General features: G+C 46.4%; 1 protein-coding gene across 6 annotated transcripts in view; it reads left to right on the forward strand.

The window, feature by feature from the left end:
* The window catches only part of sh3glb2b (SH3-domain GRB2-like endophilin B2b), a 96,395-nt gene that overhangs the window by 65,770 nt on the left and 3,958 nt on the right, over nucleotides 1-26,667 (forward strand). For 3 of the 6 annotated variants that reach the window (XM_067969913.1, XM_067969914.1, XM_067969916.1), the window contains 3 exons: nucleotides 16,363-16,452; nucleotides 21,576-21,676; nucleotides 25,956-25,970. In XM_067969913.1, the coding sequence (XP_067826014.1) occupies nucleotides 16,363-16,452; nucleotides 21,576-21,676; nucleotides 25,956-25,970 (206 nt within the window). Of the gene's footprint in view, nucleotides 1-11,935; nucleotides 11,960-16,362; nucleotides 16,453-21,575; nucleotides 21,677-25,955; nucleotides 25,971-26,667 lie in introns of all 6 variants that reach the window. The other 3 variants (XM_067969911.1, XM_067969912.1, XM_067969915.1) reach the window with 3 other exon arrangements.

Raw genomic sequence — 26,667 nt, forward strand, 5'->3', positions numbered from 1 at the left:
AAAGTGAAATGTAAAATCGACAATGCAATATCTGTGGGATAACTCCACCGAGCAGCTACTTCTGTCTCTGATTTGTTACTTACTATGAATATTTTGGAAGAAGTATAAATTTTGATCAGGACTCGTTTTAAGTAGAAATCTGTCTGCCACAGTCCCCTGAGCTCTATCGAGTCTATCTCTGTTCTACCACACTGGTGCAGAAAGCAACCTGTTTAGAGTTTGCTCTGCTGGGGACAGTTTGTTGATGCTGGGATGTTGTGCACTGTGGAACATTATACTGTGACACTTCCCCCACTCCAGTCCCAAGCAGGCGGGAGAGGTGCTGAGTTCAGGTAACGTACTTTCCTCCCCATCCAGCAACTGGTTCATAGTGGTTGACGGGGAGTGGACCCTGGTCTGAACTCTCCACTGAATACAATGCATGGTGGTGAGGTCAGCGACTGTGTGGAGATCTATCCCAATGCTGCGATTAAAAGTCCACTTTGATTGCCCATACTATCAGTTACCCACTCTCTTTTAAACTTGGCCTCTACTAGAAGATAATCCCCCATTTTAAGCGCATTCAGTGGGAGAGATTTCCACTTAATTTTTGCATCTGCTACGACAAATGAGCCCCATTTTTTTATTTCCCGGGGTTGCGGACTACTCTGACCAGTGACACAAGAAACCATCCTGAGATGTAGAGGGTGGTGTCCCGTATACCTGCATGTAACCACCAATGTCAGTGCTTTAAGGCTTGAGCTCGAGCGACTGAATGGCTTACTCCAGTTCCTATGTTCCTTTGTTCCAATGATGTGTGAGTACCAAGCCCCATCATACAATCATTTGCTCTTGATGCCGATCGAAATCCTCCTTCTGAGATCCATGCATTTCACCTTGTACCCAAAGAGTAACCGTGGATCAATCTGATAAAAAGCATCACCAATCCAATACCATATTTATTACATACCCTCTTCCTCCTTTGGTGCGTTCAAATACTATTTACCCACCTACAGGTGGCCTTTATCAACGATATTTACATAAAAATGTAGTATGTCGTATTAACAGAATTTCATAACCGTACGCCGTAGCAGTTTATTGGTGTGGAATGCACCACAACGATGTGCAGATTGGTGACTCTGCACTTTTGTTCTCCAGCTTTAAGCTAATAAATAAAAGCTTCACTTGTCACTTCCTGCTTGATAATGAAATGAATATTGGAACCTTGGGCATTGTGTCCAGTCACCTTGTTTCTCAGCTCTTTTCAGAGGGTATGTAATAAGTGGCAATAATTGCCCCCTTCGGCATTCACCTCCTCCGATCCAGGTTAATCTGCTACTAACCCATAATCATAAGTGCCAAATTCCGAAGGAAGTTGGATTTGTCTTGAGTCTGTGAGAAGAAGCTTTTTTTTTGGTTGAAGGAAAAGCATCCAGGGTTCCTACATAATAGAGGGAGATTTTTCCCCAATTCAAGCTCAGCACTGTAATTCTTTACCATCCTTCACTGAGTACAATTTCTGGGTTTCCCACACTTGCAGCCTTTACAATAGCTTACATTTATATAGCACCTTTAACGTAGGCAAACGTCCTAAGGCACTTCACAGAAGCATAATCAGACAAAAATTGATACCGAAGGAGATATTTGGCACAGTGACTTGGTCAAAAGAAGTAGATTTTAAGGAGGGTCTTAAAGGAGGGGAGGGAGAGGCACAGAGGTTTAGGGAAGGGACAGCTGAAGACCAGGCCACCATTAATGGGGCGAAGGTAGTGAGGGGTGGACAAGAGGCCAGAGTTGGAGGAATGCAGAGATCGCGAAGGCTGTAGACCTTGGGGGAGGTTACGGAGATAAGGAGGGGCGAGGCCACAGAGGGATTGGAACACGAGGATGAGAATTTTAAATTTTAGATGTTGAACTTTATAAGTAGAACAAGTGAGGTTGCACAGGTTAAAATGGCTTCTTCCTGCCAGTGTTGAGTCTTCTGAAGGTTTCACAAACTAAACCAACTGAGGACTCTCAGAATGGCTTCAAGGCAGATGTTGTGGGTGAATCTTAGCCGACACTGGTAACACTTTCTTCCAATCTTAGAAATGGGGAGAAAATGTACTAAAATCATACACATGAACGGCGAAACCACTTCAAAACCTAGGGAGACATTTCCTCTGAGTGAGTAGTGTTGTAGATTATATCATCTTATCCAGCTACTTATTTACATGTTCTACATAACTGTACACTCCGATTGCTATAATTCCAGTTTTCACTACTCAGGATAAAATAATTATATATTTTATTTTTAACTTTTGAAGCCATTTCTACCTAGAATTTTTGTTTCCTGTTTTTTATGTAATACTCCAAAGACAAATTCAACTTGAAATTTTACTAAACCAGTAACTGTCGAATCTTCATCTTATCTGAAGAAAAGAAAACGTATTACAGAACTCTCCACAGGACCTCTGCCTCCCCCACACTATCGGGAGTATTTGTTTCTGTTTGATTAAACTCCTAAAGAGTAGTTGGAAAATCCCAAATGGGATTATTATAATGCCGATTCTTCTATTTCACCGATAATTCTGTGTTCCCAATCCCATCCCCGATGTTTGCGTTCTTTGTTGCTCTCCATCTGGCGGCCTGGGCCCGAAGGTTGGGAGACCTGGGGTGGGGATCTGTTGGTGAGGATTTCTCCAGCACGACTGGTTTCCAGCAGGTGTTGCTTTTTTTCTTAAACACTAACCAGCTGTTGAACATTTCTATGTCGCTGATCCGGCGAACTTTTAAGCAGCGCTGATTCATTCCAAAACCGAGATACACGTTTTGGCCTCCTTTCCTATAGAGCATCTGACTATTGAGGTTAGCTTTGAGTCTGCTTTGCTTCATACTTCAGGTGGGGCCCTGTCGCGGGGAGGGGGGGGGACAACAGAGTGTCGGGGGGTGGAATTTTTTTCTAATTTTCCAGGAGAAAGGCAGATGTTTCCCAATTATAGCCCTGAGCAAGACAGGATTGTACCGGTGTAAATGTGCCGGTGTAAAGAGCAGCTTGTGGGTGGGAATGTACCAATTATGTCTGATTCATACATTTTAAATATTCTGCATCACCAGAAGAAAGTCCCAGCTGAAGGCAGCCTCTTCTGATGTGTTAATTATCAGCTTTTCCAACTCACCATCACCATCTATTTTTGTACTTAGTTGGGGTTTCGCCTGCTCACTATAAACACCTGCTCCTCCCTTTCTCTGTCCTGTTAGCCTCTTTCTTTCCTTCTATCTGAGTCTCTCTTTCCGTGTGCGTGTGTGTGTGTGCGTGTCTGTGTGTCTGTCTCGTTCGTCATCTCTCTCTCTCTCTTGTTCATCATCACTCTCTCTCTCTCTTGTTCATCATCTCTCTCTCTCTCTCTCTCTCTCTCTTGTTCGTCATCACTCTCTCTCTCTCTCTCTCTTGTTCGTCATCTCTCTCTCTCTCTCTTGTTCGTCATCTCTCTCTCTCTCTCTTGTTCGTCATCTCTCTCTCTCTCTCTTGTTCGTCATCTCTCTCTCTCTCTCTCTTGTTCGTCATCTCTCTCTCTCTCTCTTCGTCATCTCTCTCTCTCTCTCTCTCTTGTTCGTCATCTCTCTCTCTCTCTCTCTCTCTCTCTTGTTCGTCATCTCTCTCTCTCTCTTGTTCGTCATCTCTCTCTCTCTCTCTCTTGTTCGTCATCTCTCTCTCTCTCGTTCGTCATCTCTCTCTCTCGTTCGTCATCTCTCCCTCTCTCTCTCTCTCTCTCTCTCTCTCGTTCGTCATCTCTCTCTCTCTCTCTCTCTCTTGTTCGTCATCTCTCTCTCTCTTTCTCTTGTTCGTCATCTCTCTCTCTCTCTCTTGTTCGTCATCTCTCTCTCTCGTTCGTCATCTCTCTCTCTCTTGTTCGTCATCTCTCTCTCTCTCTTGTTCGTCATCTCTCTCTCTCTCTTGTTCGTCATCTCTCTCTCTCTCTTGTTCGTCATCTCTCTCTCTCTCTTGTTCGTCATCTCTCTCTCTCTCTTGTTCGTCATCTCTCTCTCTCTTGTTCGTCATCTCTCTCTCTCTCTCTCTCGTTCGTCATCTCTCTCTCTCTCTCTCTCGTTCGTCATCTCTCTCTCTCGTTCGTCATCTCTCTCTCTCTCTCGTTCGTCATCTCTCTCTCTCTCTTCGTCATCTCTCTCTCTCTCTCGTTCGTCATCTCTCTCTCTCTCTCGTTCGTCATCTCTCTCTCTCTCTCGTTCGTCATCTCTCTCTCGTTCGTCATCTCTCTCTCGTTCGTCATCTCTCTCTCGTTCGTCATCTCTCTCTCTCTCTCGTTCGTCATCTCTCGCTCTCTCTCGTTCGTCATCTCTCGCTCTCTCTCGTTCGTCATCTCTCGCTCTCTCTCGTTCGTCATCTCTCTCTCTCTCGTTCGTCATCTCTCTCTCTCTCGTTCGTCATCTCTCTCTCTCTCGTTCGTCATCTCTCTCTCTCTCGTTCGTCATCTCTCTCTCTCTCGTTCGTCATCTCTCTCTCTCTCGTTCGTCATCTCTCTCTCGTTCGTCATCTCTCTCTCGTTCGTCATCTCTCTCTCGTTCGTCATCTCTCTCTCTCTCTCGTTCGTCATCTCTCTCTCTCTCTCGTTCGTCATCTCTCTCTCTCTCTCGTTCGTCATCTCTCTCTCTCTCTCGTTCGTCATCTCTCTCTCTCTCTCTCGTTCGTCATCTCTCTCTCTCTCTCTCGTTCGTCATCTCTCTCTCTCTCTCTCGTTCGTCATCTCTCTCTCTCTCTCTCTCTCGTTCGTCATCTCTCTCTCTCTCTCTCTCTCTCGTTCGTCATCTCTCTCTCTCTCTCTTGTTCGTCATCTCTCTCTCTCTCTCTTGTTCGTCATCTCTCTCTCTCTCTCTTGTTCGTCATCTCTCTCTCTCTCTCTCTTGTTCGTCATCTCTCTCTCTCTCTCTTCGTCATCTCTCTCTCTCTCTCTCTCTTGTTCGTCATCTCTCTCTCTCTCTCTCTCTCTCTCTTGTTCGTCATCTCTCTCTCTCTCTTGTTCGTCATCTCTCTCTCTCTCTCTCTTGTTCGTCATCTCTCTCTCTCTCGTTCGTCATCTCTCTCTCTCGTTCGTCATCTCTCCCTCTCTCTCTCTCTCTCTCTCTCTCTCGTTCGTCATCTCTCTCTCTCTCTCTCTCTCTTGTTCGTCATCTCTCTCTCTCTTTCTCTTGTTCGTCATCTCTCTCTCTCTCTCTTGTTCGTCATCTCTCTCTCTCGTTCGTCATCTCTCTCTCTCTTGTTCGTCATCTCTCTCTCTCTCTTGTTCGTCATCTCTCTCTCTCTCTTGTTCGTCATCTCTCTCTCTCTCTTGTTCGTCATCTCTCTCTCTCTCTTGTTCGTCATCTCTCTCTCTCTCTTGTTCGTCATCTCTCTCTCTCTTGTTCGTCATCTCTCTCTCTCTCTCTCTCGTTCGTCATCTCTCTCTCTCTCTCTCTCGTTCGTCATCTCTCTCTCTCGTTCGTCATCTCTCTCTCTCTCTCGTTCGTCATCTCTCTCTCTCTCTTCGTCATCTCTCTCTCTCTCTCGTTCGTCATCTCTCTCTCTCTCTCGTTCGTCATCTCTCTCTCTCTCTCGTTCGTCATCTCTCTCTCGTTCGTCATCTCTCTCTCGTTCGTCATCTCTCTCTCGTTCGTCATCTCTCTCTCTCTCTCGTTCGTCATCTCTCGCTCTCTCTCGTTCGTCATCTCTCGCTCTCTCTCGTTCGTCATCTCTCGCTCTCTCTCGTTCGTCATCTCTCTCTCTCTCGTTCGTCATCTCTCTCTCTCTCGTTCGTCATCTCTCTCTCTCTCGTTCGTCATCTCTCTCTCTCTCGTTCGTCATCTCTCTCTCTCTCGTTCGTCATCTCTCTCTCTCTCGTTCGTCATCTCTCTCTCGTTCGTCATCTCTCTCTCGTTCGTCATCTCTCTCTCGTTCGTCATCTCTCTCTCTCTCTCGTTCGTCATCTCTCTCTCTCTCTCGTTCGTCATCTCTCTCTCTCTCTCGTTCGTCATCTCTCTCTCTCTCTCGTTCGTCATCTCTCTCTCTCTCTCTCGTTCGTCATCTCTCTCTCTCTCTCTCGTTCGTCATCTCTCTCTCTCTCTCTCGTTCGTCATCTCTCTCTCTCTCTCTCTCTCGTTCGTCATCTCTCTCTCTCTCTCTCTCTCTCGTTCGTCATCTCTCTCTCTCTCTCCCGTTCGTCATCTCTCTCTCTCTCTCTCGTTCGTCATCTCTCTCTCTCTCTCTCGTTCGTCATCTCTCTCTCTCTCTCTCGTTCGTCATCTCTCTCTCTCTCTCTCGTTCATCATCTCTCTCTCTCTCTCTCTCTCTCTCGTTCGTCATCTCTCTCTCTCTCTCTCTCTCGTTCGTCATCTCTCTCTCTCTCTCTCGTTCGTCCTCCCTCTCTCTCTCTCTCGTTCGTCCTCTCTCTCTCTCGTTCGTCCTCTCTCTCTCTCGTTCGTCCTCTCTCTCTCTCGTTCGTCCTCTCTCTCTCGTTCGTCATCTCTCTCTCTCGTTCGTCATCTCTCTCTCTCTCGTTCGTCATCTCTCTCTCTCTCGTTCGTCATCTCTCTCTCTCTCGTTCGTCATCTCTCTCTCTCTCGTTCGTCATCTCTCTCTCTCTCGTTCGTCATCTCTCTCTCTCTCGTTCGTCATCTCTCTCTCTCTCGTTCGTCATCTCTCTCGTTCGTCATCTCTCTCTCTCGTTCGTCATCTCTCTCTCTCGTTCGTCATCTCTCTCTCTCGTTCGTCATCTCTCTCTCTCGTTCGTCATCTCTCTCTCTCGTTCGTCATCTCTCTCTCTCTCTTGTTCGTCATCTCTCTCTCTCTCTCTCTCTCTCGTTCGTCATCTCTCTCTCTCTCTCTCTCTCGTTCGTCATCTCTCTCTCTCTCTCTCTCGTTCGTCATCTCTCTCTCTCTCTCTCTCTCGTTCGTCATCTCTCTCTCTCTCTCTCTCTCGTTCGTCATCTCTCTCTCTCTCTCTCGTTCGTCCTCCCTCTCTCTCTCTCTCGTTCGTCCTCTCTCTCTCTCGTTCGTCCTCTCTCTCTCTCGTTCGTCCTCTCTCTCTCTCGTTCGTCCTCTCTCTCTCGTTCGTCATCTCTCTCTCTCGTTCGTCATCTCTCTCTCTCTCGTTCGTCATCTCTCTCTCTCTCGTTCGTCATCTCTCTCTCTCTCGTTCGTCATCTCTCTCTCTCTCGTTCGTCATCTCTCTCTCTCTCGTTCGTCATCTCTCTCTCTCTCGTTCGTCATCTCTCTCTCTCTCGTTCGTCATCTCTCTCTCTCTCGTTCGTCATCTCTCTCGTTCGTCATCTCTCTCTCTCGTTCGTCATCTCTCTCTCTCGTTCGTCATCTCTCTCTCTCGTTCGTCATCTCTCTCTCTCGTTCGTCATCTCTCTCTCTCTCTTGTTCGTCATCTCTCTCTCTCTCTCGTTCGTCATCTCTCTCTCTCTCTCTCTCTCTCTCGTTCGTCATCTCTCTCTCTCTCTCTCTCTCGTTCGTCATCTCTCTCTCTCTCTCTCTCGTTCGTCATCTCTCTCTCTCTCTCTCTCTCTCGTTCGTCATCTCTCTCTCTCTCTCTCTCGTTCGTCATCTCTCTCTCTCTCTCTCTCGTTCGTCATCTCTCTCTCTCTCTCTCTCGTTCGTCATCTCTCTCTCGTTCGTCATCTCTCTCTCTCGTTCGTCATCTCTCTCTCTCGTTCGTCATCTCTCTCTCTCGTTCGTCATCTCTCTCTCTCGTTCGTCATCTCTCTCTCTCGTTCGTCATCTCTTCTCTCTCTCTCTCTCTCTCTCTCTCTCTCTCGTTCGTCATCTCCTCGCTCTCTCTCTCTCGTTCGTCATCTCCTCTCTCTCTCTCGTTCGTAATCTCCTCTCTCTCTCGTTCGTAATCTCCTCTCTCTCTCTCGTTCGTCATCTCCTCTCTCTCTCTCGTTCGTCATCTCCTCTCTCTCTCTCTCTCGTTCGTCATCTCTCTCTCTCTCGTTCGTCATCTCTCTCTGTCTGTCTGTCTGTCTGCCTCTCTCTCTCTCTCGTTCGTCATCTCTCTCTCTCTCTCTCTCTCGTTCGTCATATCTCTCTCTCTCTCTCGTTCGTCATCTCTCTCTCTCTCGTTCGTCATCTCTCTCTCTCTCGTTCGTCATCTCTCTCTCTCGTTCGTCATCTCTCTCTCTCTCATTCGTTCGTCATCGCTCTCTCTATCTCTCTCTCTCTCTCGCTCGCCTGCCTTCCCTCTGTGTGTCTCTCGCTCGCCTTCCCTCAGTCTCTCTCTCTCTCCCTCTGTCTGTGTCTCTCGCTCGCTCGCCTTCCCTCTGTCTGTGTCTCTCTCTCTCTCGTTTGTCTTCTCTCTCTCTCTCGTTTGTCTTCTCTCTCTCTCTCGTTCGTCTTCCCTCTGTGTGTGTGTGTCTCTCGTTCGTCTTCTCTCTCTCTCTCTCGCTCGCCTTCCCTCTGTGTGTCTCTCGCTCGCCTTCCCTCAGTCTCTCTCTCTCCCTCTGTCTGTGTCTCTCGCTCGCTCGCCTTCCCTCTGTGTGTCTCTCTCTCTCTCTCGTTCGTCATCTCTCTCTCTCTCATTCGTTCGTCATCGCTCTCTCTATCTCTCTCTCTCTCTCGCTCGCCTGTCTTCCCTCTGTGTGTCTCTCGCTCGCCTTCCCTCAGTCTCTCTCTCTCCCTCTGTGTCTCTCGCTCGCTCGCCTTCCCTCTGTGTGTCTCTCTCTCGCTCGCTCGCCTTCCCTGTGTGTCTCTCTCTCGCTCGCTCGCCTTCCCTCTGTGTGTGTGTGTCTCTCTCTCGCTCGCCTTCCCTCTGTGTGTCTCTCTCTCGCCCTCCCTCTCTCTCGCCCTCCCTCTCTCTCGCCCTCCCTCTCTCTCGCCCTCCCTCTCTCTCGCCCTCCCTCTCTCTCGCCCTCCCTCTCTCTTGCCCCCTGTGTGTGTGTGTCTCTCTCGCCCCCTCTCTCTCGCCCCCCCTCTCTCTCGCCCCCTCTCTCTCTCTCTCTCGCCCCGTCCCTGCTTATTGCCTTGGTTTTTCAATTAAAGCACTTTACAGCTGGATTAAAGCATTTAATTAAAAGTAGACTGTCTAGAACAGGGACAAATGGACAAAGTTTGGAGAGGGTAAAAATCAGATCTGATTTAATCCTTGCTGCACACCGAGAAATCATGGTTGCCGTTTTAGCGGAAGATTTGGGGAGGTTTGGCTGCAGTATTCTGCGTTTGTTGTGCATACCAGCCTGCAAACTAGTGACCATTACCCAACGGAGGGGCAGAAAAGAGCCGAAGGCAGGAATCTCTCAGCTCTGTTGGTAAAGGTCATCGGCCATGTCAGGAATGTTCATGCTTTACTCACAAAAGATCAAGGAATTGGAGATGTCAGAATTTTCACTAGTAGAGTCACTAACGAGTGTAATGAATAGTAAGAGATCAAAATAAGACTGTGAAGATCAGAGCTTTTTTAAAAAAAAGCACAGTCTTTGTCAAAAAATCTTCCTTCACCTCTTATCTATAGATGGGGTTATGATCGAGTGCCACCTAGTGTAAGGGTGTTATTTACACTCATTGCTTTGTGATTTTTTTTATGTAAGGAATCTTACAACACCAGGTTATAGTCCAACAGTTTTATTTGAAAATCACAAGCTTTCGGAGATTATCTCCTTCGTCAGGTGAGTGACTCCGATAATCTCCGAAAGCTTGTGATTTTCAAATAAAATTGTTGGATTATAACCTGGTGTTGTAAGATTCCTTACATTTGTCCACCCCAGTCCATCACCGGCATCTCCACATCATGATTTTTTTTAGATTGTAGTAAGTTGTCAGAGGATCATTGGTTTTAACTTCTCGCTCTGTGAGGAATCTCTTTGAATATTTCCACTTTCTCTGACGGGCGATCATTCTGTGCGGTGTTGTAACTTGTCATTTCTATTAACATTCCTGCAACTTTTCATACTTTCACTGTTTAAGTATGAACTGAGTATTCAGTTGAAGCAGCCCATCACGTCCCCAGGTTTTATTTGAGCGAAATCATAGTCCCAGGACCGGGATTGACAAACCTGTTTAAAACTCGTTTCCCACTCAACTCGATAATCTTGCAAACCCGTATCTCTAGTGAGTAGAGTGTCCCTAGCTGGTAGCTCATTGGTCTTTTGTGCTGGTGAGCGGTGCAGTTTTAACTGGTTAAACTCCAGCCGTCTCCCCGCACGCACTTAAGGCTCCCTATGCCATGCCCTGCCTACCTACACCTTAACTTTGTAGATCTGGGTTATTGGAGTGTGTCCTTATGGGGAGAGAATGTGCACTCCATATCAGGCAAACAGAAACTGCACCTCATTGAATCCTACAGCAATGAAGGCGGCCATTCAGCCCATTGTGCCTGTGCCAGCTCTTTGAAAGAGCTATGTAAGATGCCTTAGTAGCTTGCTTTGAGAGTCTGAAGACACGGTGATGGGTGTCCATGGTGACATGTCAGACCTGGCTAACAAAAAAAATTGTGGTTTTATGAATGTGCAAGAATTTTTATTATTATTATTTATTTATTATTATAGTCAGTGGTCAAGCAGAAAAAAAATTTGCATTGAATGTTAAATCCATTCAGTTCCCAGAGGGGTTAAGCCAGCAGGCTATATGGGGCTAACATTGGTAAATAAAGTTACACCAGCAAAAATTACAGAAGTGTGAGACCTTAGACATTAAAAACAAAACAGGTTTCAGTCTTTACTAGCAATTCAATTAATTAAGGGAGACAGCTGTTTTCACTGTCAGGGTATCACTCCAATCCATCAATGTCAAAATGAATTGTGTTGTTCATTCTATTCTAACCAGTAAGTTGTAGCAAATGCAAATATTTATAACTACATTTTATGAAACCATTTTGCATTGACATTTAAAATAAAATCCGGATCTTTAAACAATGTTTTGTGATTTCATAGAATCTTACAGCACAGACCATTCGGTCCATCGTGCCTGTGCTGGCTCATTGCAAGAGCTATCCGATTAGTCCCACTCACCCTGCTCTTTCCCCAGAGCCCTGAAAATTTTCTCCTCCTTCAAGTATTTATCCAATTCCCTTTTGAATGTTATTATTGAATCTGCTTCCACCGCCCTTTCAGGCAGCGCATTCCAGATCGTTGCAACTCGCTGTGTAAAAAAAAATTCTCCTCATCTCACCTCATTCTTTTACCAAATTATTTTAAATCTGTGTCCTCTGGTTACCGACCCTTCTGCCAGTGGAAACAATTTCTCCTTATTTACTCTATCAAAAACCTTCATGATTTTGAACGCCTCTATTAAATCTCCCCTTAACCTTCTCCACTCTAAGGAGAAAAATCCCAGCTTTTCCGGTCTCTCCACGTTACTGAAGCCCCTCATCCCTGGTACCATCCCGGCAAATCTCCTCTGTACTCTCGCCAAGGCCTTGACAGCCTTCCTGAAGTGCGGTGCCCAGAATTGGACACAATACTCCAGCTGAGGCCTAACCGGTGATTTATAAAGGTTTAGGTATTTGCAGGACTTAGTTCAATTGCAGTCGCTGTTAACTTGATTCATACTTGCATCAGTTTTCTCATACTTTCCCTGTGTCTTTTTACCTAAAATATAAACTAACACTGGTTTGTTGGTACTTAGATCTTCTTTCCTGTTAACCTGCTGTAAAATGCAGTACTTCTTGATGGAAACTCTAATCCAGAGGGTATATTATCGGGGTTTACTGTTGAGTGCTGTTTTCTCTTGGTAATTTTATGTGGTGTAAATCCTTAAGCAAGGTCTGTAGCCCATATCAGACTCTCGGTAGCCATGATCCTGTTGTGCTCAGTATGAATATGTTTTCTGTTCTTCTCTTGAGTGTTCCAACTCCCCCCGCATGTTTGTGTTTGTGTTGTATTATCACCATGCTCTTAACCATCGCTCACATTAAACATCAGTAACAATGAGCTCCTTCCAGTATCAAACACTCATCTCCTTTCTTGTTGCTGTGTGGATTTGCAGCTCTGGAGTGAGGAGGTGGCGAAAGTGAGTATCTGAAATAAAAAAAAAACCCACTGAGAAATATCGTAGACATTGGAAAAACTAGGCTGCTGGTTACTTGGTGATTAGTATTGGGGAATTTTTTAAAAATCCAAGGTGTTTAACCAGCACACTTCTCAAAATTGACCAGTACTAAACTCTCGTTAAAAGGGCTCCAACTCCCACAACTTGAGATAAACATCTGAACTTATTGTAGCTTCAAATTGATCTCCATCTGTTCCCTTATTTATTTATATATTTATATTCTGAAGATTCATCCGAGACTCACGAACGGTTCAAACGTGGGGGAGGTATCAGAGGGTTCCTGCCCCACATGGTACCCCAACATCAGGCTTGAAAAGGAGAAGATTTTGGTTGCGGAAGGATTTGGGGAGGGGGCAAATGGTGGGCGGGGAAGAGGATAAGCCAGGAGTGCGATGGGCCGTTCTGACGTGCAGCACCGTGTAATGTGGTGGTCTGTGCACACATTTCCATGCCTACCTGAGGTGCGCCCAGGGTACGATTTAATGACTGGAGCAGGGAGGGTGAAATGGAGGATGGTTTGCCTCATTCTGCCCTCCCGAGTGACAGGCCCAGGAGGCACGGTGCCCGACAGTGGAACTGGCGCAGTGAAGGAACTGAGAGAGGAGGGGAAATGTCAAAACTTTTATTTTTGGAACTGGGACTCGAAATTCTCTTTCAATGCGACACTCCCCACCGCACAGTGCAGTAAAACACCTTGGACCCAATATTACGAAAACCAGCTCAATTCTGATTCCATAACCAAAAAGTCAAATCTGAATTTGTGCTTTTCTTTTACATTTTGGATTTAAATAGCTGTAAAATTCCATTGAAACACGAGCTGGCAGCTCCGAGCACGGTGGTACGGGTCAGTCGATGTACCGATCCCAACCGGCTGCCACCATGACGGCAGCTTGCTCTGTCTTTATCATGTGACCTACACTCTAGTCCTTCCATGTCTATTGGGGAGGGGTGGAGGAGAATGACAAGTTAAAGCTGCAATATATCAAACACTAGTGCAACTGCTCAGGATAATCCTATTCTGACTCTAACTGCTCTATTGCCTTAACAGACCTTGGCCTCTTGCAGTATGGTGGGGGGTGTTGCAGTGACGGTGAACTGCTGGAGTTTGTACACTTGCCGCATGGCTTCTCTGGAACTGAGCACCCTCCATTTAGTGTCTTTTTTAAATCCCAAAGATTTGTCTGTAAGATAAATTTAAGTCGCTCAAATTTGGATTTTAAACACCAGTGATCGTGTTCATCTGCTTAGAAAAATAAATGATATCCTTTACATCAGAGGCTAAAATGAATCCCATTTTCTAGAGTATATACTGCAGCTTTATAAACAGGTCGGTTCTTGGCTTTTCCTGGGTATTGCTTCAGAACTTTTTTTAAATTTTAAAAAAACAGGCAGCAATATCTTTTAATAATTTGATTTATTAACCACGCACAGAGTAAGGAGTATTCTAGAAATTGACAGACGTGTGCTAACGGTATAGGTCGGATATTGATGATTTGGAGGCGTGGCCTATACCAGCAATCTGCTCCTGTTTATCCTTTCCATCGAACAGTAGCTCCCATCGAGTGAGATCATCTCCAACTTGTGTTGGAACCTGTTTTAATCCTACCCATGTAACCAATTTAAAGCGATATCCTGGAACTTGGACATATTCTTTCATTTTCCAATTTTAAATTGAAATTCTTGTTGTTTTTAATGTTTTCGGGGTTCTGATGTGGGGGGGGGTCACTTTTTAAAAAAAATCCTGTCTTGGCTGATCTGTGGAATGGAATATCCTTTCGTACATTTTATATGGTGTATCCTTTCGCACATACTATTTTTGTATTAACCCCACTGTGTTGCTGTTTTTTTTTGTTCCTTTCGATTGGCCTGAAGGAATAATCGAATTTACAAGCCAATTTTAGTCCTTTGCATTGAGCAGAATGAAATCGATCTTCTCAACCATCCCGTAGAATTGTCCATTCTTGATTCTCTTGCACTGAGTAATAAATTGCAACACTCCTCAGCCTAATCTTTAAAGCTCGGTTTGATTGCTTTGTCTAATATCGGGGAATGTAATTGCACGCCTGTTATTGGACCTGGTGGAGTTTTGAACAAAGGTATGAATTATTGGTGATTCAGTCTTTTGCACAATCGTTGGGCAAAATTAATGCTTCACTTCTGAATGTCTAATATAATGTCTCTCTAAATACAGGCTGTTTTTTCTTCTACCTTCTGGTTGTAAATTGAGCGGAGTTTAAGATGAATGTTTGTTTTTAATGATCAATTCGCTTTGGCTGTACTTGTTTCTGTTTAACTGGCCAGTAAATGTAATGTATTAAACTTTGTGCAACCCACTAGTGGTCTAGGCAGGAACTGCAGCAGCTGGTGGTACCCACTCTGGGCAATGGGAATGTAACTAGTGGCAGCACAACTCCTGACACCAGACCCGGAGTGAGATTGGTGACTAAACGAGGCCATCCAGTCTTCCTGATCATACGAACAGAGAAAATTGATGGGCAGGATAGGACCAGCCGGTGCATCAAGCCTGCCCCACACACCATGATGGCCAAAGCATCATGACTAGATACTTCCTCCCTTCCAGATCTGACTGATTTTGTTTCTCAGACTGTAGCTTTATTGTTCTTCAAAATGATTCAGTGTATTCTTGAGTCTCCAAAGAAACAATTTAAAAATCCCAAACCCTTAAAATCCATTATATTCCCTCCCCAGATGGTAATGCATGTTTGAGAGAGGTCCATGTAACATTCCCAATCCACAAACCTGTGTCTATAATGTGTTTAACGCACTACAGGTGGTGTCTGACGTGGCCCAAACACTGACACAATGGTGTACACTAACATACATGTATAGGTCTCTACTCCAATGTACCTGTACCCTCCACCCATGCTAGACTATGAACAATAAGCTCCTGTATCATGTCCATCGTTAGCTGTTTTACATAATTCAGTACAAAGTGAATATTGACACCACTGTGTCAGCCAATGAGTTGGAGGAGGGGGCGAGACTTACAGCAGGACTCACAGCAAACAGTCTGTTTTACAGCAGTTTATTTACTCAGCAAACAAGAGACTATTTAAACAAACTCTCTCTACGCACTACAGCAAACGAAACAAACTACAGCAAAGTCTCCCGATAAAAGCAGGATTATTTCTCCAGCAAAATGCAGTGAGTGGAGGATAGTTACATAATATAAATTATGTGTTTAAAATCAATCTCAGTCACTTACAGCAGGGCGGTTTCCAGGCGTGATTGATGGGGAAATTACCCAATCATCTCCATTCTGGCCGGGACTTGTGGTGTCAGCCGACTCAGTACGTTGCTCTCCATACCACCCTGCTGTGTTACTGTTCATTCCATCTGGGAATCAGTGGATTGCGATTCAATTCTTTCCAAGTTGTTCATTTTTGTGTAACCTTGCATTTTATTTTCTACGTTTGGACCACCGCTGGGGTGGGCTCCAAGAGGTTTCAATGCATGTAGAAGTAATCATAAACCACCCATCATAGAATCCATGGTAGTTATTAGCAACCAGTTAGCTGATCACCTGCCATTAGTATTTGTAAAGTATTTTGATAATGCAATAAAATCACTTTATTTTAATTGTATATTTCAGGTAACAAACGAACTGAAGCAGTGCAGAATTATATGTTTATATATTTTCATGTTTGCGTCAAGTCAATAGGCCACCTTGAAGTCATGAAGACTAGATAAGGACATTAGATAAAGTAGCTGGAGTTCAGGGGTATGCGTTGGTCACATGCATGGACTGGCTTGTACCTTGGCTAGCAGCAGTTCACTGAGTGCTGCAGTGACTGGCCTAGTGCTGTGTTTTGTGCTGCACCAGTTCAGCATGGGCACTGCTGAAACACTGACCCAGATTTTCAAGGCACTTGGACAGGTTGAAGTATCGTCACAGTGTTGGTCTGGAAAGATCTGGCGGTGAAAGTGTGTACTGTGCGCATCTGTAACTGTGTAAATTTTACACACTCACGCCCTCTTGAGCCAGCTCTGACCTGGTCCATAGGCTAGATGAGGAGTGGCCAATTGGATTTCCTATCGCAAAGGTAGACCAACCCAGCTGACCTACCAGAACTAATGAACTTGCCTTCGAGGAACTCAAACCCATAATGAAAATCACCAAATCCTGATGGTTTGGGGTGCTGCTGGCTCATTCGTCTAGGCACTGGTCAGATGACTGCGCCAAAGTAAACGATCTGGATAAAGGTATTATGATTACTTTGGAAGTTGTGACACAGCTCTGGTTTGTATCGGCGGACGTGTAAACTGTTTGCAGGTCACTGTGTTAACGTCCGACTTTTATTCGCGTTTCACCTTTTATTTCCCACCCCCTTTTCCATTTTCAGGCGGAGCAAGAGTTACGACTGGCTCAGACTGAGTTTGACCGGCAGGCTGAAGTTACCCGGTTACTGCTGGAGGGGATCAGTAGCACTCATGTATGTCGCCAAGACCAACGGAGGCATTTCAGCGATCTGGCTGCGTTTGTATCTGTTTTGTAACATGTTATAACAAATCATAGATCTCCTACCAGATAGCAAGCATAAGTGAATGACCAAATCCAACCCACCCTCACCCAAAATCTAAGGCACCAGTAGAATTACATAGAATTTACAGCATAGAAACAGGCCATTCAGCCCAACTGGTCTATGCCGTGTTTATGCTCCACACGAGCCTCCTCCCTCCTTACTTCATCTAACCCTATCAGCACATCCTTCTATTCCTTTCTCCCTCGTGTGTTTATCTAACGTCCCCTTAAATGCATCTATGCAATTTGCCTCAACCACTCCTTGTGGTAGCGAGTTCCACATTCTGACCACTCTCTGGGGTAAAGACGTTTCTCCTGAATTTCTTTATAGGATTTATTAGTGACTATCTTATATTTATGGCCCCTAGTTTTGGACTCCCTCACAAGTGGAAACATCTTCTCTACATCCACCCTATCAAACCCCTTCATAATTTTAAAGACCTCTATTTGGTCAAGTCTCAGCTTTCTCTTTTCTAGAGAAAAGTGACCCGCCCTGTTTGGTCTTTCCTGATGGTTATAACCTCTCTTGTGGCCTCATTTTATAGTAAATATTAATGAGGAAATTCTTCACTTCATTAGGTTCAATATCATCGGTGTTGCTAATGGCGATCCAGTGATGGGGAGGTTTGGGGTGTTCAGCACTTTTTTACTCCATGTAGTGAGACTGATCTGAAAGAGACCTCTAACCTCATTGAAAACACGTTGATACATAAAAACACAAAGAAGTTATAATATGGAAACAGGCCATTCAGCCCAACCTGTCTGTGTCGGCGTTTACCCTTCATGCGAGCATATAGTTCTAATCACATTTACCCACCCTGTTTCATATCCTTTCACCCCCATTTATTTCATCCACCTATCCAAACTAATCTTGAATGCTGACGTCTTTTCTGCCTCAGTCACTGACCCTGGAAATGAATTCCACAGCCTCAAAACTCTGAGTGAAAGAAGGTTTTCCCGCCCTCCGTTCTAAACCTCTTGCATTGAATCTTGTATCTATAGCCCCCTCGTTCTTGACCCCTCGACTACTGGAAACTGTCTGCTTCCATCTAGCCTGCCTCACCCGTTAATAGCTTTAAGCACTTCTACCGTGTAACACTCTGTACTCCGCGCTGCTCTACTGGGGGGAGGAAAAAAGCCTGAATTTTCCAAGTCCTTCTTTGTATTTGTAGTTCCTCATCAGGCAGCATCTTAGTGAATCTGTTGTACCCTCTCCACAGCCTCAATATCCTTTCTATAGAGTGGAGCCCAAAATACTGCACACAGTCCACCAACTGAGGGCTTTATAGAGCCCAACTTGGGTGCATTCTTTGTTCACTCCAAGTCAAACTGGCCTGTGTTGCTGGCCCATTAGTAAATGAGACTTCAAGCACAATATCTAATATTCTATTGGATGGATTGGCCCATTTTGTAAGGAATGCCCGTGTGCTCCTCCCGTCAGATTATTTGCCCAATAAGATATCCTGGGAAATATTTGTTTCTAGTCTTCACGAGCTTGAGTCAACCTCCAGGAGAACTTATATCGATGGGTTTGATTGGACTATATATTACCTTGGTCCTAATACTGCCCCCTGAGGGACACCATTGTACACTTCCCTCGGTTTGCTTGGACCATGTTACAGTGGTTCTCTGGAGTAAGTCCTTATTTCCTTTGTCTGATTTACTGCTGCACATGATGCATTAGGAACTGTACTATGATCATCTCTGTATCCTGATGCTCACTATTGGTCAGGAGCGAAAGGGCTAAACAGCAGTATCGTAGGGGGCTACTGTAATAGCACAACCCCATTTAGTGCACCTCCCCCGGGTTTTAAATGGGGCAATGTTGAAGGAATATTCCTGTGCATCTGTAATAAACATTAAACAAATGTAAGAAATAGGAGCAGGAGTTGGCCATACGGCCCCTCGAGCCTGCTCCGCCATTCAATCAGATCATGGCTGACCTTCAACCTCAACTAAACTTTCCTGCCCAATCCCCATATCCCTTGATTCCCCTAGAGTTCAACAATCTATCGATCTCAATCTTGAATATACTCAACAACCGAGCATCCACAGCCCTCTGGGGTAGAGAATTCCAAAGATTCACAACCCCGAGTGAAGAAATTCCTCCTCATCTCAGTCCTAAATGGCCGACCCCTTATCCTGAGACTCTGCCCCCTAGTTCTAGACTCTCCAGCCAGGGGAAACAACCTCTCAGCATCTACCCTGTCAAGCCCTCTCAGAATCTTTTATGTTTCAATGCGATCACCTCTCATTCTTCTAAACTCCAGAGAATATAGGCCCATTCTACTCAATCTCTCCTCATAGGACAATCCTCTCATCCCAGGAATTAATCGAGTGAACCTTCGTTGCACCACCTCTAAGGCAAGTATCTCCTTCCTTAGATAAGGAGACCAAAACCCTATACAACTGCAGCAAGACTTCCTTACTCTTTTATACTCCAACCCCCTTGCAATAAAGGCCAACATACCATTTGCCTTCCTAATTGCCTGCTGTACCTGCATGTTAACTTCCTGTGTTTCGTGGACAAGGACACACAAATCTCTCTGCACCAACATTTAATAGTTTCTCACCATTTTAAAAATATTCTGTTTTTCTATTCTTCCTACCAAAGTGAATAACCTCACATTTCCCCACATTATACTCCATCTGCCACCTTCTTGCCCACTCACTTAACCTGTCTATATCCCTTTGCAGACTCTTTGTGTCCCCCTCACAGCTTACTTTCCCACCTAGCTTTGTATTGTCAGCAAACTTGGAAAAAATTACACTCGGTCCCTTCATCTAAGTCATTAATATAGATTGTAAATAGCTGAGGCCCCAGCACTGATCCCTGTGGCACCCCACAAGTTACAGCCTGCCAACCTGAGAATGACCCGTTTATTGCTACTCTCTTTCTGTCCGTTAACCAATCCTCTATCTATGCTAATGTATTACCCTCAATCCCATGAGCCCTTACCCCTTGCATAACAACCTTTTAAATGGCACCTTATCAAATGCCTTTTGAAAATCCAAATACACCACATCCACTGGTTCCCCTTTACCTACCCTGCTAGTTACACCCTCAAAAAACTCTAATAGATTTGTCAAACACGATTTCCCTTTCATAAAACTATGTTAACTCTACCTAATCATATGATTTTCTAAGTGCCCTGTTATGTCCTTAATAATGGATTTCAGCATTTTCCTGACGACTGACATCAGGCTAACTGGCCTGTAGTTCCCTGTTTTCTCTCCTTTCTTGAATAGCGGGGTTACATTTTCTACCTTCCAATCTGCTGGGACCATTATAGAATCTAGGGAATTTTGGAAGATCACAACCAATGCAGCCACCTCTTTTAGAACCCTACGATGTAGGCCATCAGGTCCAGGGAATTTGTCAGCTTTTAGTCCCATTAATTTCTCCAGTACTTTTTCTTTACTAATCTTAATTACTTTAAGTTCCTCACTCTCATTAGACCCTCGGTTCCCCACTCTTTCTGGTATGTTTTTTGTGTCTTCTACTGTGACGACAGATACAAAATACTTGCTTAACGTCTCTGCCATTTCCTTATTATAATTTCTCCTGTCTCAGCCTCTAAGGGACCCACGTTTACTTTCACTACTCTCTTCCTTTTTACATACTTTGTAGAAGCTCTTACAATCAGTTTTTATATTTCTTGCTAGTTTATTCTTCTATTTTCTCCTTCTTTATCAATTTTTTGATTGTTTCGAATACTCTCCCAGTCCTCAGGCTTACTACTTTTCTTGGCAACATTCTAAGCCTCTTGTATCTAATACTATCCTTCACTTCTTTAGTTAGCCACGGACGGATCACTTTTCCCAAGGAGTTTTTATTTCTCAATGGACTGTATGCTTGTTGAGAATTATGAACTCTTTCTTTAAATGTTCGCCATTGCTTATCTACCGTCATACCCTTTAATCTAATTTCCCAATCTACCTTAGCCAACTCGCCCCTCATAGCTATGTAATTGGCTTTGTTTAAGCTTAAGACTCTAGTTTCGGACTCAGGTACGTCACTCTTAAACTCAATATGAAATTCATCATATTATGATCACTCTTCCCGAGAGGATCCCTTACTATGAGATTAATAATTAACCCTGTCTCATTACACAAGACAAGATTCAAAATAGCCTGTTCCATGATGTATTGTTCTAGGAAACTGTCTCGAATGCATTCCCTGAACTCGTCCTCCAAACTACTTTTGCCAATTTGATTTGGCCAATCTATATAAAGATTAAAGTCACCCATGATTATTGCATTACCTTTATTACAAGCTCTTATTTCTTGATTAATACTCTGTCCAACAGTATAACTACTGTTAGGGGGCCTATAAACTACTCCCACCAGTGTTTTCTGTCCCTTGCTATTTATTATCTCCACCCGTACTGATCCCACTTCCTGATCTCCTGAGCCAAGATCCTTTCTCACTACTGTCTTTATGTCATCCTTTATTATCAGGGCTCCCCCCACCACCCCGCTCCTTTTCCATTTTGTCTGTCTTTTCAAAAAGTCAAGTACCCTGGAATATTTAGTTTCCAAACCTCGTCACCTTGCAACCATGTCTCTGAAATGGCTACTAGATCAAACCCATTATCTCTATTTGTGCCGTTAATTAGTCTATCTTGTTACGAATGATGGTAATTTTTAAAGCATTACTCCAAGAGTTTATTGCTATTTGCTCTCCGTGACCCCTTGCTGCTGATGGGACCCACTGAATTATAGATTATTCTGAATTATAGAGTAGCCAGCTGCTTAATGGTTTTCCCATCATTCCCGATGCTGCTGCTTTTGATATCCTGTTTCTGGCAGAATTTTTTTTTTCCATTGGGAGGATCCCTCTCTCACTTCAAGATACAGCTGAAGACGGCCCAGTCTTGTGCTTTATATGTAGGGGATTATGTTGCCATCGCGATAGTTTAGTTCATTTACTAAAGGGCAGAATGTGTTTTGAACCAGTTGGCCTGAAAGTTTTGTTCATAATTCCGAGTTTCAGATCGTGGTTAAAAGGAATGAAAACTGTTCTTCTTGCAGACTAACCATCTCCGCTGCCTGCATGAGTTTGTGGAGGCACAGGCTACGTATTATGCCCAGTGTTACCAGTATACGTTGGACTTGCAGAAGCTGTTGGGCAGGTAAGGTACTGTTAAAAGCAATAAATGAAATCTCTAGAAATACTCTGTCTGGTTTGTGTTGGACTCCTGCAGTTGAGGGCGGTGTTTGCCTGGGGGGAGGGGCCTGCAGTTGAGGGCGGTGTTTGCCTGGGGGGGGAGGGGCCTGCAGTTGAGGGCGGTGTTTGCCTGGGGGGAGGTGGGGCCTGCAGTTGAGGGCGGTGTTTGCCTGGGGGGAGGGGCCTGCAGTTGAGGGCGGTGTTTGCCTGGGGGGGGAGGGGCCTGCAGTTGAGGGCGGTGTTTGCCTGGGGGGAGGTGGGGCCTGCAGTTGAGGGCGGTGTTTGCCTGGGGGGAGGGGCCTGCAGTTGAGGGCGGTGTTTGCCTGGGGGGGGAGGGGCCTGCAGTTGAGGGCGGTGTTTGCCTGGGGGGAGGTGGGGCCTGCAGTTGAGGGCGGTGTTTGCCTGGGGGGAGGGGCCTGCAGTTGAGGGCGGTGTTTGCCTGGTGGGGGGAGGGGCCTGCAGTTGAGGGCGGTGTTTGCCTGGGGGGAGGGGCCTGCAGTTGAGGGCGGTGTTTGCCTGGGGGTGGGGCCTGCAGTTGAGGGCGGTGTTTGCCTGGGGGTGGGGCCTGCAGTTGAGGGCGGTGTTTGCCTGGGGGTGGGGCCTGCAGTTGAGGGCGGTGTTTGCCTGGGGGTGGGGCCTGCAGTTGAGGGCGGTGTTTGCCTGGGGGGGGGGGGTGGGGCCTGCAGTTGAGGGCGGTGTTTGCCTGGGGGGGGGTGGGGCCTGCAGTTGAGGGCGGTGTTTGCCTGGGGGGAGGTGGGGCCTGCAGTTGAGGGCGGTGTTTGCCTGGGGGGGGGGTGGGGCCTGCAGTTGAGGGCGGTGTTTGCCTGGGGGGAGGGGCCTGCAGTTGAGGGCGGTGTTTGCCTGGTGGGGGGAGGGGCCTGCAGTTGAGGGCGGTGTTTGCCTGGTGGGGGGAGGGGCCTGCAGTTGAGGGCGGTGTTTGCCTGGGGGGAGGTGGGGCCTGCAGTTGAGGGCGGTGTTTGCCTGGGGGGAGGGGCCTGCAGTTGAGGGCGGTGTTTGCCTGGTGGGGGGAGGGGCCTGCAGTTGAGGGCGGTGTTTGCCTGGGGGTGGGGCCTGCAGTTGAGGGCGGTGTTTGCCTGGGGGGGGGTGGGGCCTGCAGTTGAGGGCGGTGTTTGCCTGGGGGGGGGTGGGGCCTGCAGTTGAGGGCGGTGTTTGCCTGGTGGGGGGAGGGGCCTACAGTTGAGGGCGGTGTTTGCCTGGTGGGGGGTGGGGCCTGCAGTTGAGGGCGGTGTTTGCCTGGTGGGGGGTGGGGCCTGCAGTTGAGGGCGGTGTTTGCCTGGTGGGGGGTGGGGCCTGCAGTTGAGGGCGGTGTTTGCCTGGTGGGGGGTGGGGCCTGCAGTTGAGGGCGGTGTTTGCCTGGTGGGGGGTGGGGCCTGCAGTTGAGGGCGGTGTTTGCCTGGTGGGGGGTGGGGCCTGCAGTTGAGGGCGGTGTTTGCCTGGTGGGGGGTGGGGCCTGCAGTTGAGGGCGGTGTTTGCCTGGTCGGGGGAGGGGCCTGCAGTTGAGGGCGGTGTTTGCCTAGTGGGGGGTCCTGCAGTTAAAGGCAGTGTTTTCCTAGCGGGGGGGTCTGTGCAACAGTCTCAGACCCCGCATTTTCTGTTTTACGAACAAAGGAAATGCTATTCAAAAAAAGACCAAGGTCCATCTAGTTCGCAGCCTTCTATCCTGGCGGTCGCACGATACGATGATAATGGAGTTATTGACTAATCATTGCAATCAATGTACCTCCAACAGACCCAGACATGAGGCGAGGAAAACCCCCGGGGGGTGGAGAGATTTGGGAACCATCGGTCTAAACTCACCTGTTCCTCCCAAACTTCTACACTCACCACATGTCATCTCAAATTACTCATATTATGTTATTTGCTGAAAGAAATTTATCTAATTTGTATTTGAATGAATCAATACTAACTGCTTCCACCATTGCCCAAGGGAGTTTGTTCCATAGATTGACCACTCGCTCACTGAAATATTGTTTCCGCAGATTAGTTTTGAATTTATCCCTTTCAAGCGCAGGCCGTGTCCTCTGGTCTACTGTTCTAGACAAGGTGAAATAGCTTGTCAGGGTCTTACATTATCCGGTCCCTTTAGAATCCTAAAAACTGCAATCAGATCACCTTACAGCTCTCTCTTCCAGTGAGAACATGCCCAATGTATATAATCGCTCCCTACAATCCTTCTGGTTGTTTTATTTTCTCTCTCTCACTGGACCCGCTCGGTACCCTGTACAGGTGACACGGCCCTAGCCCCACCCCCGTCTACAGTGCCTGTGTGGGGGAATCGAAACTATTTTGTGAAAACAAGCCAAGGTGGCAGCTGACTCTTGTCCCAGTTTGTTTAACATAGTTCGGCACATTAATGAACACTGGAAGGACCAGAGCAGCAATGTCATGGGAACACCACCATCTCCACCTTCCCCTCCAAGTCGCACTCCATCCTTACCTGGTCCTAAATTGTCATTCCTTCATTGTTGCTGGGTCAGTACCCTGGACTTCCCTACTCAACACCGTAGTGCAGTGAATATGTTACTGGACTAGTAATCTGGAGATTGCGAGTTCAAATCCCACCACAGTATCAGTAAAAGTGACCATGAAGCTGTCGGATTGTCGTAAAAACCCAACTGGTTCACTAATTGGAATAACAAGTGTTTTCTTCTTTACTTACGGATCTATTGCCTATCAGCACATTTAAAATGAGTCTCCCTGTCCCCACCTCTCTCTCTCTCTCTGTGCGCGTGCCTCTCTTTTTTTTCTCTCTCTCTGTGCGCGCGTGCCTCTCTTTTTCTCTCTCTCTCTCTCTGTGTGCACGTGCCTCTCTCTCTCTCTCTCTCTCTCTCTGTGTGCGCGCGTGCCTCTCTTTTTCTCTCTCTCTCTGTGCGCGCGTGCCTCTCTTTTTCTCTCTCTCTCTCTCTCTGTGCACGTGCCTCTCTCTCTCTCTCTCTCTCTCTGTGCGCGCGTGCCTCTCTTTTTCTCTCTCTCTCTCTCTCTCTCTCTGTGCACGTGCCTCTCTCTCTCTGTGCGTGTGTGCCTCTCTTTTTTTCTCTCTCTCTCTGTGTGCGCGCGTGCCTCTCTTTTTCTCTCTCTCTCTCTCTGTGTGCGCGTGTGCCTCTCTTTTTTTCTCTCTCTCTCTGTGTGCGCGCGTGCCTCTCTTTTTTTCTCTCTCTCTCTCTCTGTGCGCGTGTGCCTCTCTTTTTTTCTCTCTCTCTCTCTCTGTGTGCGCGCGTGCCTCTCTTTTTCTCTCTCTCTCTCTCTGTGTGCACGTGCCTCTCTCTCTCTCTCTTTCTCTGTGTGCGCGCGTGCCTCTCTTTTTTTCTCTCTCACTCTCTCTCTGTGTGTGCACGTGCCTCTCTCTTTCTCTGTGTGCGCGCGTGCCTCTCTTTTTTTCTCTCTCTCTCTCTGTGTGTGCGCGTGCCTCTCATTTTCTCTCTCTTTCTCTCTCTCTGTGTGTGCGCGCGTGCCTCTCTCTCTTTTTCTCTCTCTCTCTCTGTGTGCGCGCGTGCCTCTCATTTTCTCTCTCTCTCTCTCTGTGTGTGCGCGCGTGCCTCTCATTTTCTCTCTCTCTGTGTGCGCGCGTGCCTCTCATTTTCTCTCTCTCTCTCTCTGTGTGCGCGCGTGCCTCTCATTTTCTCTCTCTCTCTCTGTGTGTGCGCGCGTGCCTCTCTCTCTTTTTCTCTCTCTCTCTCTGTGTGCGCGCGTGCCTCTCATTTTCTCTCTCTCTCTCTCTGTGTGTGCGCGCGTGCCTCTCATTTTCTCTCTCTCTCTCTGTGTGCGCGCGTGCCTCTCATTTTCTCTCTCTCTCTCTCTTTTTCTCTCTCTCTGTGTGCGCGCGTGCCTCTCATTTTCTCTCTCTCTCTCTCTTTTTCTCTTTCTCTTTGTGTGTGTGGGTCTCTCTTTTTCTCGCTCACTTGCTCTCTTTCTTGCTTGCTCTCTCGCTCCCTATTTGTTTAAGACAAATTTGAATTGTGAGAATGATTCCGAAGTGACCGGTAAAACCCAGTAGTTTACAGAAAATCGTTGTAATCCTGAGCCAATGAAACGGGATGAACCGAGAAATTGTGGGACTATTGAGGTTACTTGGGGCGGGACTGCGGTGGGGTTTGACTCTCCAGTGCTGAGCTGGAAGGATTGATTCACAATGCCAAGCTACATCTCAGTGATGCCCTTTAAAGGGCGACTGTCCCTTTAAATATCTTTATAACCTCATTATGATTTTTGTTTCATGCTTTCAGCTCGAATGGAGAAATGTAAGTATGAACTTGGATTTATGGTGTAAATGCGTCACCTTTTGAAAGCTCCTGTATATGATGACTTTAAACGGACATACTCTCTCCAATGGCTTTATCCCGTTCTCCTCACCCTCCCGTACACCAGGATTTCTTGTACAAAGTCAACACTTGCGTCTTGCAGCCAGGACTCTGTTTAAAGTAACAGTCCAGGGCTTCAGATACAAATTGATCCACTTGAAGAGCCTAATGCACATACCCAAAAATTCCATTCCAAATAGTATTGCCAACCCTCCAGGATTGCCCTGGAGCCTCCAGGATTTGAAGATTAATCTCCAGGTCTCCAGGACACTGCTGTGAGCAAAAACCCAGGGGGAAAAAAAATCATCGGGGCATTCAAAAACATTGTATTTTTTTCTTTGAATACTTTTGTTTATTAGTTATAGAAATATTGGAAATGGGGGAGAAAAGGCTGTTTGGGTAGGGCTGTTAGAGGTGGGGATGTAGGGTCATGTGATGAAACCTCCAGGAATACATCCAACCAGAGTTGGCAACCCTCGTTCCAAATGCTGCCGTAATCCTGGAGGTAATGATCGTATCTGCACTCAAGGTCCAGCCGGATTTTGACCTCACCACTGGTAACAGTTGCTGATACTGTTTACACCTGGGCTCTCCAGAGGAGCGAAGCGGGCCCGGTCTTTCTGGGATCAGTGGACCG

The sequence above is a fragment of the Heptranchias perlo genome, chromosome 31 (genome assembly GCF_035084215.1).
Source record: "Heptranchias perlo isolate sHepPer1 chromosome 31, sHepPer1.hap1, whole genome shotgun sequence".
Classification (NCBI taxonomy): domain Eukaryota; kingdom Metazoa; phylum Chordata; class Chondrichthyes; order Hexanchiformes; family Hexanchidae; genus Heptranchias; species Heptranchias perlo.